We start from the raw sequence: 21,099 nt of genomic DNA, 5'->3' as shown, positions 1-21,099 counted from the left end.
CCTTCTCCAGACGTGCTGTCGCCAAGTCGCTTATCCTCACATTCTAGTGTTCATCCTTTCCCAAGAAAGCCCACTGGGAGGGTGATACCCAGGGAGGGATTTCCTCACGACACAGCCGGTGTTCTGTCCGGTGTGTTAAGCATGGACGTGCACCTCAGGATCCCTTTTTGTAGAGGACCTCCCGGTGGTGGTGGGTGGTCTGGTGCTGGGAGGATTGGCCCAGCCAAACCTGGGCAGGCTACTCCAACTTGGCCATACCCTCTTGCTGCCCTCAAACCTAGGACTGCCTTCTCCTTGGGGACCCTGCGTGCCCTCTTGTCTCTCCAGTATGACCCACCCCACCCCTTGTCCCCTGTCCTCTCTTTCTCTTTTGGCCAGGATGAAGCGGGCACAGTTTGGGCCCCATGACTGGCTGTCCTTGCCAGTGCCCCCGGGCCCCAACTGGTTACTGGTGGACAGCCTGGAGCCCGAGACAGCATACCAGTTCAGCGTCCTGGCCCAGAACAAGCTGGGGACCAGCGCCTTCAGTGAGGTGGTCACTGTGAACACTTTAGGTAAGGCTCCAGGGCCAGGATGCTCTGGGCTCCTTTCCTGGCAGAGCTGAGGTAGGTGCAGGTGGTGAGGGTGGTGGCCCGGGTAGCTTTCAGACATGGTTTACTGTGTGCCCGGCGCCTTGCCAAGAGCTCTGTAGAATCGTGTTGTGTGACCTCCCGTGTCCTTCTTTGGGGTTTGCCTGGTCTCCCACAACGGAGCACTTTCGGCCAGACTCCTGTTACTTCCTCTGATGGAAGCAAGAGGCTTAGAATTTTGTTTGTGGCTTCAGGGAGAAGGTGGGAGGCAGAACAGGCTTCACCCGGGGAAGTGGGGACCATGACTCTGCCTTTCCCAGAATCCTGTCCTTCTCGGCTACCCTGGTGGGCGGCCACTGGAGCGAGCTCGCCCCCAGCTCCAGAGCGCCACCCCTGGGCCTCTGGCCAAGAAGGGAATTAAAAGATGGAACAGTGTGTGTTGTGAGAAGGTATTCCTAGTTCCTTGGAAGAGAGAATGGTTCTTTGACATTTAATTCTTTCTTTTCTGTGGTTCCCACTTTTTCCTCCTTTTGAGGAACAGGTTGAACATCCCTAATTTGAAAATCTGAAATGTGACAGCTGACATGATGCTCAAAGTGTTTTAGATTTTTGGAGCATTACAAATTTTGGATTTTCATATCAGGGATGCTTAACCAGCAAGCACTATGCAAATATGAGGATACCTCAGAACGTTTGTGGAAAAATGGAATTAAAAGGTAGGTTTATTCTGGTGAAGAAAATTTTGAGATCCATATGTAAGAGGGGTTCTTCCAAAAGTTTGTGGAAAATGTATGTTGTGAAAAAAAATGATGCATTGGGGCTGGCACCATGGCTCACTTGGTTAATCCTCCGCCTGTGGCACCAGCATCCCATATGGGCGCCAGGTTCTAGTCCCGGTTGCTCCTCTTCCAGTCCAGCTCACTGCTGTGGCCCAGGAGGGCAGTGGAGGATGGCCCAAGTGCTTGGGCCCCTGCACCTGCATGGGAGACCAGAAGAAAGCACCTGGCTCCTGGCCTTGGATCAGTGCAGTGCTGGCCATAGCGGCCACATGGGGGGGTGAACCAGTGGAAGGAAGACCTTTCTCTCTGTCTCTCTTCTCTCACTATCTATATCTCTACCTGTCAAAAAAAATGATGCATTGATTTCAAAATATTTTGTGCCAAAATAAAATTATCTTTAATTGTTTTCTTGGGTGCTTTTTAAAATTTATTTAACTGAGAGGCAGAAAGACAGGGAAAGAGAACAGAGAGGGAGCTTCCATCTGCTAGTTCACTCCACAAATACCCTCAGTGGCCAGGAGGCTGAAGTCAGGAGTTGGGAACTCACCTTAATCTCCTGTGTGGGTGCTAGGGACCCAATTACTTGAGTCATCTTCCCAGGGTGCACATTAGCAGGAAGCTGGAATTAGGAGCGGGAGCTTGGAGTTGATCCCGGGTACTCTGATGTTGGGCTTGGTAATCTTTTTTTTTTTTTTTAAGATTTATTTATTTTTTTGAAAGTCAGAGTTAAACAAAGAGAGTAGAGGCAGAGAGAGAGGGGTTTTCCATCTGATGTTTCACTCCCCAATTGACTGCAGTGGCTGGAGCTGTGCTGATCTGAAACCAGGAGCCAGGAGCTTCTTTCAGGTCTCCCATGTGGGTGCATGGGCCATGCTCTACTGCTTTCCCAGGCCATACCAGAGAACTGGATCAGAAGTGGAGTGGCTGGGTCTCAAACTGGCACCCATATGGGATGCTGGTGCTTCAAGCGAGGGCGTTAACCTGCTACGCCACAGCGCTGTCCCTCAAACTTGGTAATCTTAACTGCCAGGCTAAACATGCCTCCCCCAAACTTATCTTTCAATTCTGTTTTCCTCATACTCTTTTTTTTTTTAAAGATTTATTTATTTATTTGGAAGTCAGAGTTACACATAGAGAAAAGGAGAGGCAAAGAGAGAGAGAGAGACAGAGAAAGAGGTTTTCCATCCGCTGGTTCATTCCCCAGTTGGCCGAAATGGCCGGAGCTGTGCTGATCCGAAGCCAGGAGCCAGGAGCTTCTTCCAGGTCTCCCATCTGGGTGCAGGGGCCCAAGCACTTGGGCCATCTTCCACTGCTTTCCCAGGCCATAGCAGAGAGCTGGACTGGAAGTGAAGCAGCCGGGACTTGAACTGGTACCCATCTGGGATGCCGGCACTGCAGGCAGTGGCTTTACCCGCTACGCCACAGTGCCAGCCCCCTCATACTCTCTAAAGCTCCCTTGAATTCCAAACACTGGTGGTCCTGCGCACATCTGACATCCCAGCTGTGTGTGACCCCCTCATGGCCATTCTCTGATGAAGCCCCTTTGGATCAGGAGGACTCCTTTGGGCGGGCCTCTGGTTCCCATGTGGGCAGGGCAGCTCCTGCGACCTAGACTTTCCTGATTGCTGACTTCTCTCCCTGTCCTGTGCCACAGCATTCCCTATTACAACTCCAGAACCCCTGGTGCTGGTTACCCCACCGAGGTGCCTCACAGCCAACCGGACCCAGCAGGGCGTGCTCCTGTCCTGGCTCCCGCCTGCCAACCACAGCTTCCCCATCGACCGCTACATCATGGAGTTCCGTGTCGGGGAGCGCTGGGAGATGCTTGATGACGCCATCCCAGGCACCGACGGAGAGTTCTTTGCCAAGGATCTGTCCCAGGTGAGGGCGCTACTTTTCCTTGCCTCTTCTTCCCACGTCCTGGAAGTGCCACAGCTCTTCCTAGAGCCGTTGGAAGCTTTGAGTGACTCACCTTGGGCGGATGAGACCAGGCCATGTACCAGGCCTCCCTCCTCCATCTCCCAATTCCCCAGACTCCTTAGGTCTCAATCGCTGAGGCCCCACAGATCCAGAACGTGAGGAAGACGAGAGGCCCCCATGCTCATGGGAACACTGACGTCAGCTCCACGCCAGGGTTCACACGGCTTGGGCAGAGGAGGTCTGGAAGGATTGTCTTCTGAGTCTGCCCAGTGGGGCACGGAGGAAAATACCTTAACGTTCATGTTGGGATCCCAGCGTTCAAATGTTGGGATCTCTGCAGCCAGGGAGGGGAAGCAGCTCATTTCACAGATACTGATGATCCCTCTCTGTCTTCTCTGCCTTGGTTCTCACTTAGTGGTGTGCTGGAGCCAGTGCACAGCGGCTCTCCAGAATCCAGGCTGCCAGTGGTTTCAGTGCCCTCATGTTCCTACTTGAAATCAGCCATGGGGAGGGTTTTTATACCACAGCCATTGGCCCATGCTACCAGCCAGTCACCATTAAACACGAACTAGGGCTTCCGTGCTCCTGGCACCCCACTCCATGGGCGTTTCATGGGTAGGACCAGTGTGTAGGGGGCTCTGGCTGTCTTGGGTTGTTCCTCAGTTGACTGGGTGTTGTCCTTGGGGCTGCAGGACACATGGTATGAGTTCCGGGTTCTGGCTGTCATGCAGGATGTGATCAGCGAGCCCAGCAACATTGCCGGCGTCTCCAGCACAGGTACCTGGGGCTGAGGGTTCTCTTACAAGTGTGGGTATGTGAGCCCCAGAGCCACATGGGAATACCTTTGTGAAATAGCTAATACAAGGAGGCTTCAAAAGTTTATAGGAAAGTTGCATTATCTTGTTTTATAGATTAAAAAATATTTATTTGAGAGACAGAGAGAGAGAGACAGACAGAAAAAGAGAGATTAACAGAGATAGTACTTGCATTTGCTGGTTCACTCCCCGAATGTCCATAATGGCTGGGAGAGGGTGAGGCTAGAGGTCAGGAGCACAGAGATCTCCCTCGGGTGGCAGGAACTGAACTCCTGAACCATTACCCATTGCTCCCCAGGGTCTGCATTAGTAGGGAGCTGCAGTCAGGAATCGGACCTGAGGGCGAACTCAGGAACTCTGATAGGGGCTGCCGGTGTCCTAACCAGGATGTTAATCGCTTGGCTGAGTTCCTGCCCCTGCACTAATTTTTTAGTTTCATTTCCCCACAAATCCTTCAAAGCCCCCTTGTGTGGCAGGAGAGGTTGGATTGGAAGCTAAGGTAGTGTCTCGTTCATTCAGCTTTGGTTAAGTCCATCGGTCCTGTGCTTCCGTGACACGTGGTTTCCTGCCCAGCTACAGGGCTGGTTTTCCAACAGTCCTATTAGACAGCTGTAGAAGGAAATTCAGCTAATCTCCCCATGCTGGTAATCAAAAGGAACTTGATCCCAGTGCTGCTTGCTGTATGTTTTCTGTCCCTCTACTGATGTGCTCAGCAATGGAGGAGCACAGAGACAACAGGTCAACAAGTGTTTATTGAATGCCTATTATAGGCTTCTTTGTAATTATGTGGGTCTTATTTGGAACGTTGCTGTTTGGTGTGGGTTCCCTCCCTTCCTTCCTCTCCCAAGATGTTTTCAGGCTAAATAAAGCCAACTCCCTAGCATTTTCTCCATTTATCTTTCTTACTCTTGGCCCTGGTCCCATTTCTACACATCTTCTCTGCAGTTATAATTACCAAAACATAGCAGGGTCCCTCCCTGGAGGAAGTCACGTCTGGTGGGGAAGGAGGCTCTCTGCTTCGTAAGCACACGATGGTGTCCTTTCCTTAGGCTCCTTTCCCGGGACCAGGGGTAAGGATTTCTGCTGGGAGTCTCAGGCAGAAGGACCCATAGGAGTCCAGAAGTGCTGAAGTTGTGGGTTGGGAGGAGTGGCAGAACTTGGGGGGCATGAGGGAGGGAGGGGGTGTGGAGTGTGAGTTCTGTGTCACGTCTCAGGCTTTTCTGTAAAACAAAGTCACCTCCTATAGGCAAGAGATCCCAGGTCACTTCGACCTGGCTTCTCTCCAGGAAGCAGCCTCAAGGAAGTGGGGGAGCAGGGCAGATGTTTGCTGCAAGGCTGGGGAGAAGCCTGGAGCATTTTGTGGGTTCATTGCTGCGAACCATTCTGGACTCCGCAGCTTGGTGCCTGGCTCCCGGAAGGAAACGTGCCACCTGAGATGATTCCACGTGGGCGGATGAGGTGGCAGCTGCCTCAGCCTGCCCCGTGCTGAGTCTCCATTTCTGAGGCTGCAGCATTCATATTCCACTCCGCCTGTCGGCACAGTCTGGATTATTTTTACCCTTTATTGTTATCGACACGGCAGTGAGTTCTGGCCACATAGAGCACAGCATATCGATTTTCCCTCTGGTGAACATGGAGTAGCACTTACCCATGTCACTGTCCTACACTCTTGTCACGGAGGACCGGGGTCTGCCCCTGGCTCTGCCGCCAGCCAGCTCTGGGAGTTTGGGTGTGATGTGAGGCCTGGTTCTTTATCTGCAAAGCGAGGGACTTGGAGCCACCTCTGCTGTCCCTGCCAGCTCCGGCATCCTTCCATGCCGAGACAGCCTGTCCTGGGTGAGTTCAAAGATGGTTGTGTCTGAATTCAAAGTGCCTTCCCATCTCGGCTCTCATTTTGTAAGGATGGCATGGTGGAAGGCAGATGGCATGGTGGAAGGCAGAAGACCCAGGACTGGATGTCAGAATGGCTGGGGTTTTGTTTGGGCACCTGTCAGCAGCACAGCCTGCCAATCACAGAGCCGTCCTTTAGAAAACGGCAGCAGTCAGTGTGCTCTGGGTCTGCCTCAGGGGGCTCAGGGGGCGAGGCCTGAGTGAGTGCCACACAAGGCTAGACTGGCACTGACTCACGCCCCTGGAGGGTAGGCTTTGGGCACGTTCTCTACAAGTCACGTAGGGACCACTTGATGTCTGCCACCGTGCCCTGTTCTACCTTTCTCACCACCACACAACCCCTTCAGGTGTCGGAGTTGAGCACAGAGCCTCAGCTCTGGGGACTGGGCGTCAGGAGCAGGTGGAGGTGTGGGGATGGGGAGGAGACTCATGCCTGTCCCCGGCCCTCCCTCAGATATCTTCCCTCAGCCGGACTTGACGGAGGATGGGCTGGCCCGGCCTGTGTTGGCTGGAATCGTGGCTACCATCTGCTTCCTGGCAGCTGCCATCCTGTTCAGCACCCTGGCTGCTTGCTTTGTCAACAAGCAGCGCAAGCGGAAGCTCAAGCGCAAAAAAGGTGGGTGTCAGCCCCCTTCTTGCCCGCTTTCAAACTCTGCCCCTCAGGCGAGTGGGGCCCTTTTCAGAAAGGATCTCGGGGTCATGTGGATAGAGCTGCCAGTGGGACTTGATTTGAAAGAGGCATGGTGTGGAGCATCTGATGGGGCTGGGCTCCACCAGGGGAGACATAGCTGACCCAGAGCTGGACCCAGAGCTGCCAACCTGCGTCAGGTCTTCTTGGCAGCCAGGTGGGGAGGCCGGCAGTGTGGACTCAGGCCTAAGTGGGTTCTTTCTCCTCTCCTTTTTCCAGACCCTCCTCTCTCCATTACTCACTGCAGGAAGAGTCTAGAGTCTCCGTGAGTATTGTGCTGTCGGTGGAATCCAGGTAGAAGGCAGAGGCCAGATGAGGGGAGACCATCGGCCTTGCTCAGCCTATTTCAAGAGTTTCTGGCTTTTTAAGCTTATTTATTTAAAAGGGAGAGAAGGAGAGAGAGCGAGCAAGAGAGGGAGTGGAAGCTTGCTACTTTACTCTCCAAATGGCTGCAACAGCCAGGGCTGGGCCAGGTTGAATCTAGGAGTCTGGCACTTCATCTGAGACTCCCACGTGGGTGGCAGGAACCCAAGTACTTGGGCCATCATCCATTGCTTTCCCAGGCACATTAGTAACAGAGCTGGAATGGAACTAAGGAGCAGCTGAATTGGCTTTCTGATATGGGGGTGCTGGCATTGCAAGCAGTGGCTTAACTGGATGTGCCACAATGCCGGCCCCTATTTGTTTTCTAAGCAGTTTTTTGTTTGTTGATCCTTGTGTTGATTTTAATTTGTCCACAAAGACAGAGCGGTGTTGGTGTAGATAATCTGCACTAGTGGGTTAACCGTTTGTTTCCCAAGAAGGTTTCTGTTCATCCTAGCAGATCTGCCATCTCTTATTTTTTTATTTATTTATTTGAAAGACAGAGTTACAGAGAGAGGTAGAGTGAGAGCGAGAGCAAGAACGAGAGAGAGAGAGGTCTTCCATTCCGCTGGTTCACTCCCCAAAGGAATGCAACAATCAGAGCTGATCTGATCCGAAGCCAGGAGCCAGGAGCTTCTTCTGTGTCTCCCACACAGCTGCAGGGGCCCAAGGATGTGGGCCATCTTCCACTGCTTTCCCAGGCAGAGAGCAGGTCGGAAGTGGAGCAGCTGGGACTCGAACTGGTGCCCGTATGGGATGCCAGTGCTGCAGGCTGGGGCTTTAACCCCCTGTGCCACAGTGCTGGCCCTGCAGGTGTGCCTTCTTAATATGTCTTGTTTAAGTCCGTATTAAAATGAGCTTCTGTTTGTTGAGCAGCCTGGAAACAAACCTGGAGGTATGCTGGACCAGTGTGTCAGATATAGAGCAGGCCAGAATAAAAGTAGAGATGAGGGTGCTGGCTCAGAAAATGGACAGTACTTGTCTCAACAGTCCAGAGGTGGCCAACTGCATGCTCCCCAGGATGCGCCGCTCGCCTTTCCTTCCCAGGTGTCATTTGCTGTTCGTTAGGAGAATGGAAGGCAGTGGTGGCCGGTGAGTGACCCCGGCCCCCCTCCTCCTTCCTCTCCTGCAGCTTGTCCTCTGGCAAAGTGAGCCCAGAGAGCATCCGGACCCTGCGCGCGCCCTCGGAGTCCTCTGATGACCAGGGCCAGCCCGCGGCCAAGAGGATGCTGAGTCCCGCCCGGGAGAAGGAGCTGTCCTTGTACAAGAAGACCAAGAGGGCCATCAGTAGCAAGAAGTACAGCGTGGCCAAGGCCGAGGCTGAGGCTGAAGCCACCACCCCCATCGAGCTGATCAGCAGAGGGCCAGACGGCCGCTTTGTGATGGACCCCTCAGAGATGGAGCCCTCGCTGAAGAGCCGGCGCATCGAAGGCTTTCCCTTTGCGGAGGAGACTGACATGTACCCTGAGTTCCGCCAGTCGGACGAGGAGAATGACGACCCGCTGGTGCCCACGTCTGTGGCTGCCCTGAAGCCCCAGCTGACCCCTCTGTCGTCCAGCCAGGAATCATACCTGCCTCCACCAGCATACAGCCCTCGGTTCCAGCCCCGCGGGCTGGAGGACCCTGGCGGTCTGGAAGGTCGGCTCCAGGCCACAGGCCAAGCGAGGCCCCCAGCCCCCCGGCCTTTCCACCACGGCCAGTATTATGGGTACCTCAGCAGCAGCAGCCCTGGGGAGGTGGAGCCTCCGCCCTTCTACATGCCAGAAGTGGGCAGCCCCCTGAGCTCGGTCATGTCGTCCCCGCCCCTGCACACCGAGGGGCCCTTTGGCCACCCCACCATCCCAGAGGAAAACGGAGAGAACGCGTCCAACAGCACACTGCCCTTGACTCAGACACCCACAGGGGGGCGCTCCCCTGAGCCCTGGGGCCGGCCAGAATTCCCCTTTGGGGGGCTGGAAACTCCAGCCATGATGTTCCCCCACCAGCTGCACCCCTGCGAAGTGTCTGAGAGTCTGCAGCCCAAGGCCTGCCTGCCCCGGGGACTGCCCCCCAGCTCTCTGCAGGTGCCCGCGGCCTACCCGGGCATCCTTTCTCTGGAGGCGCCAAAGGGCTGGGCAGGCAAGTCGCCCGGCAGGGGCCCCGGCCCCGTGCCCCCGGCCGCCAAGTGGCAGGACAGACCCATGCCGCCTCTGGCGAGCCAAGGGCAGCTAAGACATACCAGCCAAGGTATGGGCATACCCGTGTTGCCTTACCCCGAGCCGGCCGAGCCGGGGGGGCATGGCGGCCCCAGCACATTTGGCCTGGACACCCGGTGGTATGAGCCCCAGCCCCGGCCTCGGCCCAGCCCCCGGCAGGCCCGGCGCGCCGAGCCCAGTTTACATCAAGTGGTGCTACAGCCCTCCCGGCTCTCACCTCTGACCCAAAGCCCCCTCAGCTCCCGCACCGGCTCCCCTGAGCTCGCCGCCCGCGCCAGGCCTCGACCAGGCCTCCTGCAGCAGGCTGAGATGTCAGAGATCACCCTGCAGCCGCCGGCCGCGGTCAGCTTCTCTCGGAAGTCCACGCCGTCCACGGGCTCCCCGTCCCAGAGCAGCCGCAGCGGGAGCCCCAGCTACCGGCCTGCCATGGGCTTTACCACCCTGGCCACCGGCTACCCCTCCCCGCCGCCGGGCCCAGCCCCTGCAGCGCCTGGGGACAACTTGGACGTGTTTGGACAGACGGCTTCCCCTCGGAGGATGGGGGAGGAGCTGCTCCGGCCAGAGCCCCCAACAACGTTACCTACTTCAGGGTGAGTGGGAACTGCTTTCTCTCGCCCAGCCTCACGGTCAACTTCCTCCCCCCCATTCCTCGCCCCCTCCACCCCCTCCATCAGCCGACGACAGGGCTTGTTTGGATAGCCGCAGCATCCCTTCTGGAGAGGAGTTCCGAGTTCTGGGGTTTCTGGCCGTGGGCGTCTGGTCACTGGGGTGGGGGCCAGGAGCCCAGCCCAGAGCTCCCAGGAGGCCCACAGAATACTGGACACACATGGGCAGGAGAGGGTGCCTGGCATTTTACAGGGGCCTCTTCTGTGGGCACCGAGACCCTTCTGGAGTTGAGGGCTCTCTATGTCCCTATGACCCTGGCCTTGGGTGCTGGAGTGCCCAGAGGTGGCCCACAGACCTCGTGTCCAGTCTCCTTTTCTTTGCTGGCCCCTTCTCCTTGCTAAGCAGGACTTGGAGGCTTGACTTCCCTTGATTACCAGGCCAGGGCTTCCTGTCCCCAAATCCCTGCTCTTGGCAGCCCTGGTGTGTGCCCGGACTTCAGTCCCTGTCCATGGCCTGTCTAGGAAGGGTGCGTCCTGGAGGCCGGGAGAGAAATCTCAGGCCTTGAGTGCCAGGGGCCAACATTCCACACCCCCTCCCCACCTGTGTGCGTGCAGGAAGCTGCAGAGAGACAGACAGACAGATGTGCTCCCACCATCAGCCCACCAGAGAGGGCACCCTAAAACTGTAGCAGCTGGTATTCCAGGTACCAGAGTCAGCCTGGACACCTGTCTGTGCCTCTTCCTCCCTCACCCCCACCCTCACCCCTGCCCCCTTTTGAAGTCCAACTTCCTCCCTGCTTGCCCTTCTTCTCCATAGTCTGTGGCTAGACTGGCCTTACTCAGAAGGGCCTGCCAGGACTCTGTGGTAAACCCTTGGCCACCCCAACCCTCTCCCCCTCCTCTCCCACTCTCTCTCTCTCCCCCTCTCTCTGCTCCTCTCTCTCTCTCTCTCTCTCTGGCTCCGTCCTTTGATTTCTCTTAATGTAGCCGTCTGTGGAGGGGACCAGTTTGCCAGAGGAGGCTGGCCCGGTGGCAGAAGGAAGGGAGTGGTTGAGGAGGAGGGGGCCCACGCCCTGCCCCTGCCCCATTCCCTTGCCACCCTCTCTGGTATCTGGAAATGCAACCTCACCTCCCACCCTCAGCCCCAGTGTGGGCTGCTCCTGGTGGGAGAAGGGGGTGGTGGGTAGGTGGGAGCTCCCGCCAGGGCCGCCTCCGCGTGCGGGAGGCCGGCTGCAGCCCTGTCTCCGTGCTCCGTGCCGCGCTCATCTGCTTTTCCATCGTGCGTCTGGGTCTCCGTCTCTCTCCTCTCCTCCCTCGCCCATTCTCCGGCCTCTCGCGGGTCTCCGCCCCCCGGGTGTGCGTGGGTGGTGGCCCCGCGCTGTTGGTAACTGCTTTGTTTCTGATTGATCTCAGCTATCTGGGCAGTGTTGTCGAGACAAGCCTCTCCTCAGCTCAATAGGTAAGGGAGCGCCTCGCTGGGCGGGCGGGGGTGGGCAGCGGCGGGGCTGCGGCAGGGCCATCGCTTCTGTGACAGGGGATCTGAGCCACATCCCCTCCCTGGCCCGTGGGGGGCAGCTGCCGCTCCGGGGTCCCCCACATCGTGCTGCTCCAGCTGCCCACCGGGCCGCGCGGACACTGCCTAGCTGCAGCTTTCAGCCCCCACCCCGCGTTCAGCTCCCCCAGAGCGCCCCCTGCAGTTCCCTCACTCAGATGCCCATCATCCGTCATCCTGCTGCCCACACACGCCAGGCCTCCCCCCCAGCAGCCCATAGGACCTTGCATGCACCCCAGGGACCCAGAATGCCCGAGGTCTGCTTTGCATCTGCACCCTTGTGGGCCTCTCCAGGAACAGCAGCCCTGCTGCCCTGTTTCCCCAGCAGCCTCAGGCTTAGTGTCCCCTCCTCCGCCAACCACCCCCAGAGACTTGGGTCTTCCCCTGGGGTTGCTGGTCCCCCTGGCCTTCTTGAAGTTGTGGTGACGTTAGGCTTTCTCAGGGAAGTCAGCGGTGGGATGTGAGCCCACTTCCTCCCTCAATGGCTGGGTTATTGTTAGGGTGAGCCTGGGGCAGGGTCATGGTTCCCCAGCTGCTCGCACTGGTCATCCGGTGCTCAGTTGTTGAGGACTGAACTGTTGTAACCTCAGGCTGGGGTCCAAGTTACTTTCAAGGGTAGTTCCACCCACTCCTTGGGTCTTGGAGAAGAGATCGTAGCAAGAGCTCCCCACTGGGGGTGAGGGCAGGCTTCCTCTGAGCAGAGAGTTGAGGCAGCAAGAGGTGGCAACGCAGGGACTGGCATTGCATCTCCTGCCCCGTCCCACCACGGCCAGCTTCTCTTCCAGCATCCATCCAGGCAGAAGCCGAGGAAGTACAGGCACTTTAGGGGGTCACCAAGTCTCTGGGAGAGGCTCGGGGCGCATGAGGCTCGCTCTCCCTCATGGTAACCTAAAAGGTGCTTCTTTGGCCATGGATTCTTCCACTGCCCATGATTCTAGCAGTACAGGCACTGGATGGCAGAGAGGGAGCCTCCTTTGGGTGCTTCCGGCTTCCCCTGGGGAGAACTAGCTACATCCCTTCCCTGAATAAGCCCCAAGGGAGGCTTATTTTCTCAACACAAGACTGTGACCCTTACTCAGTGCTAGAAGCGGCTTCCCATCGAGAGGGCAGCCCAGAGGCCTGGAATCAAGTGCGTGGTCCACTGGGTGTCACCCTTAGGCCCTCTCCATGGAGGGAACTTGTAGCCAGCAGGTGGTCTGTGAGTTCCTGTGCCCCAGGGGCCTCCTGGAAGGTCCTGAAATGGGAGAATGGCTACCCATCCCCCATCTTTCCTGTTCTCCCTCCCTGCCCCCTGGTTTATGACTCCTCTTTTGCCCTGAGATGAGGAGGCTCTGAAGCACTGCTCACCTGAGCTTCTAAAAAGTGCCAGGACCCCACTCCATTCCTTACTTCCACCTCCCCCATCCAGTTCATTGACCCCAGTGTCCCCCTGTGCCAGATATGAGAGAGCCCAGCTTTCCAGTTACTGCTGTGGAAACCCAGAACCCAGAGGCAGCGATGCGGGGCTGTTGCTCATCTCCTGGGGCTGGCCAGCTTCCCCAGCCTAGGGAGTCAGGTCCTCCCGCGTCCTCCGAGGTAGACCTTCATGGTGCTGGGCAGCAGGAGCCTCCGCTCGCCCTCCTGCTTGCTGAGAGCCTCCCTGGGGAGTGGGAGCTGCTGGGGCTCCTCCGTAGTGCTGTCTTCATGCTGCGCCTTTGCATGTGTCCACACTCGGTCTTGCTTGGAGACGTTGTGATGCCTCTTGTCTGCGTTCGTCCTTGCTGTTTCTTTCCCCTGCGATATCTGTCCCACACCTGTCACTGTTTGCCCCTCCTCTCCTCTTCTCTCTCCCCTTTTCTCCTCTTCCCAACTCCCATCTCGCCATGGGGAGTTGTATGGTGTGGACCTGTCCTTCCTGCGACTACCGTTCAGCTGCCGTCTGATGCTAGTTGCTCCCTTGTCCTCACATCTCTGTCCAGCTCCCTTTCCCATTACTCCCTCCTGTGACCTTGGGGATGCAAGTGGGTGTGGATCCCCTTTACACAGGACCAATAGGAAGGACCCCCTGTTTGGCTGCAAGCCTCTGTTGAATTCTGAGGCAAAGCACGTGCTCTGGACACCTGGAGAGGGACTGTCTTGGTCAGGCTAGGTCAGGGCTGACCTGCAGACTCCTGGATTTCCGGGGGGTTCCTGGAGAATGGAGTCATCTCTTCACTGGCCGTAGCTGGTACATGAGTGGAGTTACCTCTGGCTCCCATCCCCAGTATATGAGGTGCTTCAGAAAGTTTGTGGAAAGTGGAATTAACAGATGTTTTGAATATTTTTATATCCATGCATAGTGCCTTTCCCATAGTATACACATTTCATAAACCTTTTGAATACCCCTTGTACCACCAGGCAGGTGGCGTTAAAGAGGAGGAAAGTGCTCTTTGGTTCTGCCTGTTGGCTGGTCTGAGAGCTGTGCTCTTTGGGCATTAAGCAAAGGGAAAGCTGAGGTGGATTTTACTTTTCTTGTCCTGAGTTTCCTTTGTTTGAGTGTGGCTGCCCTGGGTAAGTGGAGAGCTAAGCAGATAAGACCTCCGGCTAGGGGAGCCTGATGAGGGCTTTGTGTGGATTTTTTGGAAAGAGAGGTTAAAAAAAGGGGGGGTGAGTATCGAAGTGGATTTGAGGCAATTTTTGGTAGGAAAAAATGTGTAAGAAATGTCATTGGCTCAGAGTGGGGGTTTATGAAAAATGGGGGGTTAAATGCTAGGGTTTGAGGCCTTCCTCTTTCAGCCATACCCTTACTTCTGGGAGACTGAGAATCCCACGGTTTTAACTGTTTCTATATGGTTTACAAGAATTTAGGCTGAGTGGGAAGAGAAGTATGATCTCAACTTCTTGGAGAGCCCAGTGTTGGTTTTTATTGTTAAGAGGGTAATCTTCAGGTTGGGCTCGGGTCAACTTCATAGCTTTACTCAGGGCCAGGGTACAGTTGCATAACCCAAGCTTCCCATCTCTGACGTCAGCCCCAGAAGCTTCATTACCGGAAAGGCCCCAGGTGGGCTTGACATTGACAGGATATGGTTGCGCTTCCTAAAAAAGGGGAGGTTTGGTTCCACAGGGCTTTCCACACTGCTGGTAGTCTGTTGGAACACATTTCATGTGTCTTTTCTGTACAATTTGCCAAAAATAGGCCCATGTTACCTTTTCCTCTTCCTCCCGCCCTTCCTGTCCATCCAGCCGCTTGCTTTTATTCTTCCCTACTGCATTATATGCGGCCAGGAGTCTGAGCCCTGAGCCAGAAGCTGAGACAGGTGGACAGCAGGTGTTCTGGAAGGGCTGCAGCTTGGATCTTTCTCAGGGGAATACTGGCTTCTCCTGGATGGGTCATGACTGTTTGGGAATTTTTGCCTGAAGACATAACTTCAGCCAGTTTTCCTCCATTCCTGGTCCGTCTTATTCTGGCTCTCTTAACAAGACCCAGGTCATCAGTGACTGGCAGCTGGTGTGTTGTGTGGCAGTTGAACTTCCCAGGTGTGGTATGGAAACACTGTTTTTCTTCTATGTAGCTTCTACACTAGTTTTTATTGGGGAGGAATTTGAAGAGAAGTTTAGCCTAATGTTAAGAGTCTTGACTCTATCCCATGACAACTGGATTACTGGGCAAGCTGTTTAACCTATTTAAGCTTCAGTTTCTCCATGTGAAAAAACTAGGTCAGTGGCGTGTTTACCTCCCAGGGTGTTGTAAAGACTCCAGACAGTTCTTGCAGAGAGCACAGAACAGTGCTTGGCATGGCTGGTGGTCAGTATGTGTGAAGTGATGAAAATAACCACGTAATCAAATGTTGATTGAAGTAATAATGTCCACCCTTGGACGTTTCACCTGATCGGAAGCATCCTTGGACTGGTTTCGCTCATGGCTCCAAGGTCTCCCTGGATTTTGCAGGAGAGCATTCTTCCTGCTTGTCAGGTCATATGCTGCTGCCCTCAAGTGGTCTTTCTGAAAAGGCCGGCCAGGACGAGGAGGCACAGACACACAGAACAGGTGGATTCACATCTTTGATTTTTCTTTCAGGCAGCACGAAGGGGCGAGGACATTCCTGCAGTGCTGGGAAACCAGGCTCCCTCCCCTCCTAGCCATGTCCCTCTTTGCCTCCCACGTTCTTGTCAGGGTTTGTAAAAGAGGAAGGAATTGGACATTGGCATAATGGGCCCATGGGACAGACCCGACTTTTCTGATGGTGAGCTGGGCCATTTCTCCATGGGGTGCAAATGTGGAGGCTGTGTTCACATGCATGTGGCCTTGTGCAGGTCAGGGGGCTGTGGAAAACCAGGAGGTTGTCTCTGATCTGAGCTTCTTGATACTTTGTGAACAAAAGAACTGTAGAATGCTGACATCCATCAGAGAAGATGGAAGTCACCCCTTGGCCAGTTAATGCAGTAAATCCTAGAGACTTGCAGCTGTAAGTCTTTTCTTCCCTGTTTCCTGCAGAGATGTCTGATGTTGGGCAGATGGGCTGCAAGCTTCCCATCCCTCTTTTTTCTAAACTCCAGGCTGTGTGCTGACTTTGGGGCCTTCTTTGGCACTCACAGGGTCGTTTATACCAGTTCTTTCAATCAGGATTTGCTAAAAACAGATTGCGGTGGAAGTGGGGAGGGAGACTGAGCAGAAGTGGGGGTCGAGGAGAGGAAGAGTATGAATCACCTCCCACTGCCATGGCTTCAAAAAGACCCTGCTACCCTGGTCACCTGCTACAGGCACTGGCAGAAGGAAGAGAACTCTGTATGTCTTTCCCCCCTTATTCCTCAGGTTCCAAGTTGGGCTTACTTTGAGAACTGGCATTGATAATGTGGCTTTTAGACTTTCTTCTCTTAGGACTCTTTAAAATATTCTCTGCGATGTGCACACACTGTCACAGACTACCCCTCCTCCTAGTTCTCTTTGGTCCCTTCTGTTACCTGGGCTGCACGGGGCTCTGGGTGAGTTGTTGACTGTGTCCTAACCATGCAGTCAATCCCTCAGGCGAACGACAAAATCCATTCCACAACTGGGAAAGAGAAAGCGAGACCTATGCACGCAGGTCTCCAACAACAACCTGAGTCTCTCCGTTGAATCTTGAAATCCAGGGATTTGCTGCACACTTGTTACAGATGAGGGCATGGGGAGGTTGCCAGATCTGGATACTCTAACTTGCATAATCTGCTTCCACCCTCTTCTGTTGTCTTACCTGCTGGACGAGATCCAAGTTCGGAGCCTAGGCCATGGAGGGTCAGGGCGACACCCCTGCTGAGGATGGTCAATGGCAATTGTTTGCTGTGAGCTGCTGAGGTCGGGCCTGAATCTTGCATCCGGAGGGGAGGAGGCCCAGGGAAGCTGGGATTGTTGGAGCCTCTGTCTCCCTGTACATTGGGTGTCTCACTTGGTTCTTCCCTTTTAGTTGGGATTGAAGTTATCTCCTGCTTTAATCTGCCCTTTTACTTTCCATTTAAAGGTCTTGGTTGTGATGGTTTCTAGGAACTTCCGACGTTGAACCTGCTTCCTTCTCTGACACTCTTCCCAGCTTGAGTTATGCATATGCACGGTGGGGCTTACAATTAAAGTCTCTCTCTCCCTTTCCTAGGATATTCTGATTGCTCCTCAGGTTGGTTTCCATCTGAGGTAGGCCACTCGCTGCTGGAGCTTCCTACTGGGTTTTCTCCCTTCCAGGAGCACTAGAGAGGCAGGCGACAAGGAACCATGGCAGACACCTGGGCCTCTAGAACTGGGCTCTCTCCTTTTATGGGCCAGCTACTTGGCTTTCTTCCAGTCCCTCTTCCAAAGCTCCCTCATCTGGGGGCTGACCTGTGCCTCTCTAATTGTCCCTTCCAGAACTCTTCCGCCTGCACCCGGGAATGCTGCTGCACCTGAGAGGCTGGAGGCTCTGAAATACCAACGGATAAAGAAGCCCAAAAAGTCATCCAAGGGCTCTTCGAAGTCAAAGAAACGATCCGGTAAATGGTGGGAAGCACCCGTTCCTCTCTTTCCACCGTGCCTAGCCGTTGTGAGGACTGTTGGTCTCAGGATCCTAACCTTGGGTTTTCTCGAGAATTGAATCTACCAGCTTCCTTGTTCTTTGTTTCTTTTTTTAACATGCATTTTTAAGTAATACACAGATATAATTTTCATGTAAGAAATGAGAAAGATGAGGTAACAGTCTTTGGTTGCCCTCCTAGCTCCTTCCCTCCCACCAGGGGAACCATCGCTTTCAGTGGTTTGTGTGCCTTCAGAACCCTTTCTGTGCAAACTGCTTTAGAAAGGTATCGTGTGGTTCGAATGTGTTTTCAAACACATATCAGGATCATTTCCCTCTCATTCTGCAGTGCACCTTGCAAACATTCCTATCTCCTTATGCATTTTTTTTTGTCTATCTTCTCAGACCTTTTAGTTGAACCCTGCAATGCTGGGGCCCTGCTTTCTGCTTAGTGTACCTCATGGGATGGACCTTCACTTTAGATTAATCAGATTTTTTTTCTCAATACAATCATGTACATTCCCCTTTTCTGCCTGAAAGGGAATCTCTATGGAAATATGTCCAATTTTTACCTGGCAGTGGTAGGTAGCTTCCAAGATAGCACAAAAAGAATCCCACCTTCTCTTAGACGTTCAAAAATCGCTGATTATTTACCAATTATTCTCTTGCTGAATGCTTCCTCTGCAAACCTCTGATACTGACTGTACAGTAGCTTTCTTTAAGGACACGGTTACCAGAAAGTGTTATACAGAGGCTATGGCTCTGGGACTGGGTGGTCACTTAGCCTGAAGGTGGTGCTACTGTCCTGCCAGTCCATGGGTGGGGATACTATAGCAGAGAAAAAGAAAGGGAGTTGTACAAGGGTTGGGTGAGAAATTTGGAACCCAGAGCTGAATTTTTAACCCATTTAAGCCCCATATCTATAATTTGTTGATTTATTGCAAAAAAAAAGAAAGAAAGAAAGAAAGAAAGAAACTGTCCCTCCCATGCCTGTCTTCTCTTGTTCTGATGACAGTGGTCTTATCACTTGTTCTCTGCTGACAACTCTCTCCCACGAAGTCAAGGCTCACATTTCTAGCTGCCTGCTGAATGTGCACTTGCAGGTTTCATGAGCCTTTAAGATATCCCAGATAGAGTTATTGATTATCCTCACTAAATATACTTCTCTTCAGTTCTTCCCCTATTTAATGACTAGTGCTCCCTGCACTCTACTTGCTCCGGCAGCCTGGTCCTGGCTTCTCCTGCCCTACAGCCTACATCCAACCCATTTGGTAAGGTCTTTACCCTGTATCCCAAATCTGCCCAGTTTTTGCCATCTCCAATGTAATTCTGAGTCTCTCTCCTCCCCTACCTTGACTATCGCAGTTCCTCGCTGTTGGCCTCCTTGTCCCAACCTTATCCTTCTTGTGTGTTCTATATGCAGTGACCAGTGTGAGCTTTAGAAAGTGTGGCACATCCTCTCCCTCTGTCATAAGCATATGCACACCCATAGACTCCTGATGAACACCTTCCAGAAGCCTACCCTTGCAACCAGACCATATTTCAAATTCCTAGCCCATTCGACACCTCTGACCTCCCTGCCTGGTGCCACTTCCAGCTGTGATGTCCTCCCTCCTGTCTCTGGAGCATCCCTTGTTTGCTTCTCATTCAGGACTTCTGCCCTGCTGTTCCTTCTGTGGGGGATTGTTTTTTTTGCTCCCTGTGAAAGGCCCATAATTCATGACTCAACTAAGATGTTAACCCTTTGAGGAGCGGAAGCAGGGCCTTAATCATTAGCTACCACATGATCCTTTTTTACAGCTGATATTAACAAGAGGCTGGGAAGTGATACAGGATCCTTTTTTAAAAATTGTTATTCTGTGTAGCTCTTCAGTATCTAAAAAATTTACTCCTATGTTTTTAAGGTCTTGACAGTTTGGCTCTTCCTCCCCACCCTGACACTAAAGCATAATCTTGAAGAAAGCAAAGCCTTTCTCCCTGTGTCCCCAGAGGACAGGCCCAGAGCTGTGGCCTGGCAGTTCAGGAAGGGTCCACGCTGCCTCTGTTGTGTAGGATGAAAATCGTGTACCAAGTCAGTCATTATTTGGGGTGGATGAGAAAAACATACTGAGACCCAACCTGTTTTTAGAAGCTCTGTCCTCTAGTATCTAAATGATGCCTGGGACATGGGAGAAACTAAAAATTAAGAAATAAGTGTTGATATCCACGAGCCTATAGAAAGAAAAACCCCATCCCTCTTACCTTCTTGACCCTGGTCAGAATGAGGGGAGCAGGGGTGTGGGCTGCTTGCCACCTTGTGTAGTGACTTGGAATCCATCCCGTATTAGACGCCTCGGTTCCAAAGGTGAGTGTTGACGTGGCACTCCTCCTTCTCACCCACTCTCTTTTCTTTTCCTTTTCACATCTTCTCTCTTTGCCCAGACGGTTCTGCCTCCCAGGCTCAGCAGCCTCCCAACTCTCAGGTTCTGTGGCCCGACGAAGCTGTCTGCCTCCGAAAGAAGAAGAGACACTCTCGGCCTGACCCCTTTGCCCGGCTCTCAGACTTGTGCCACCGCCAGCTTCCGGAAGACCAGACGGCCATCCTCAATAGTGTGGACCACGATGACCCAGGCCACGCCACTCTGCTGTGACTCGCCTCTACTCTAAGTGTTCCCAGGGCAAGGGTGCTGGGCTGAGCAGGCAGGGCGGGACCGTGTATGGGGACTTGTCCTCCTCTGTCTGCCCATTGTGGGGCCCAGACCTCTGTCCTGGCTGCCTTCTCTCCTGCCAGACAGGAGTGCCCCCAGTTCCTGGCTATTGGGCATCCTCTGTGGGAGAGAGGGCTGAGGGCAGACCTTCCACCCAGAGTCAAGGTCCGGAAGTAAATTTGGGTCAGGGCAGCCTCTGTCTTTACCCCACCCTTCCCCTCTTCACTGGGTTGATTTTTCTCCCCTCTTAAAATGTCTTTAGAAGTGAAAGCAATGGCTTTATTGCCCTCTGCTTCAGTTTTCGTTCTTCAAGCCCTGGAAGAGGACTGAACCTTTGTCCTGTCTTCCAAATCCCACAGAGCTATAGATCTAGATACAGGCCCGTGTCTGTAGCCAGTGGGCCACTCTGTGTGTCTAAGTACACTGAAGCAAGCGCTGTTTCTTTCTGTGGCCTGTGAAGACAGGTGGACGAGGGCAGAGGACAGCTGGGTCTGTTGAGCAGGGCCAGTAGCCAGCTGGCGGGGAGCCCTCCTGCTGCCCGAGGGATTATCCCTCCTGAAACAGGACTCACGCCTCTTGGCACAGGTCCCACCCAGAGCAGAAGGGGCGTACCAGCTGCCTGCTCTGGGGGGTCGGCAACGAGGTACCATAGAACTAAACATGAGCCTTTCTTGGTTGCTTGCTTCTTGGGTGAAGAAAGGGGTGGCCAGGACAAGCCAACCGGCTTCTTCCCGCCACAGTTTGGCTCACGCTACAGAAATAGGAGCTGCTTAGTATGGGGCTGACAGGCGCCAGCTCCAAGTCATCCCTTGGTCCTTTGTGGGCCAGCCGGGGGCCAAGGGCTCTGCAGCCAATGGGTCTCTGGTTCCGGAGCCCTGTGTGCCATCACCACTCTGGCAGCTCTATTTTTAGCTTCTCCGGCTCCATGCTCTCTGAGCGCTGCTCCACAGCGGCTGCCTGGATCCTCCTTCCCTTTTGTGGGAGTTAATTCTGCAGACTGATTAATTGCCACTTGTGCAGGGCCCGCCTGTGGCGCCTTCCTGTGCCCGCCACAGGCTGCCTGT

The 21,099-nt window shown here is 54.1% G+C and overlaps 1 protein-coding gene across 3 annotated transcripts in view; it reads left to right on the top strand.

Moving 5' to 3' along the window:
• The window catches only part of IGSF9B (immunoglobulin superfamily member 9B), a 48,073-nt gene extending 27,951 nt beyond the window's left edge, over window positions 1–20,122 (top strand). For 2 of the 3 annotated variants that reach the window (XM_008248366.5, XM_051834507.3), the window contains exons 13-20: window positions 379–554; window positions 3,003–3,229; window positions 3,961–4,045; window positions 6,428–6,589; window positions 6,881–6,926; window positions 8,157–9,809; window positions 17,207–17,328; window positions 19,770–20,122. In XM_008248366.5, coding sequence (XP_008246588.1) covers window positions 379–554; window positions 3,003–3,229; window positions 3,961–4,045; window positions 6,428–6,589; window positions 6,881–6,926; window positions 8,157–9,809; window positions 17,207–17,328; window positions 19,770–19,978 — 2,680 coding nt within the window. In that variant the 3' untranslated portion in view covers window positions 19,979–20,122. Of the gene's footprint in view, window positions 1–378; window positions 555–3,002; window positions 3,230–3,960; window positions 4,046–6,427; window positions 6,590–6,880; window positions 6,927–8,156; window positions 9,810–11,237; window positions 11,284–17,206; window positions 17,329–19,769 lie in introns of all 3 variants that reach the window. The other variant, XR_016222031.1, reaches the window with a different exon arrangement.
• Window positions 20,123–21,099: the final 977 nt, after the last annotated feature.

Source organism: Oryctolagus cuniculus, chromosome 1 (genome assembly GCF_051225735.1).
Source record: "Oryctolagus cuniculus isolate XC-2025 breed Fujian yellow rabbit chromosome 1, ASM5122573v1, whole genome shotgun sequence".
NCBI lineage: Eukaryota > Metazoa > Chordata > Mammalia > Lagomorpha > Leporidae > Oryctolagus > Oryctolagus cuniculus.
The sequence above is the reverse complement of the archived record's forward strand: the minus strand, read 5'-3'. Positions and strand labels throughout refer to the sequence as shown.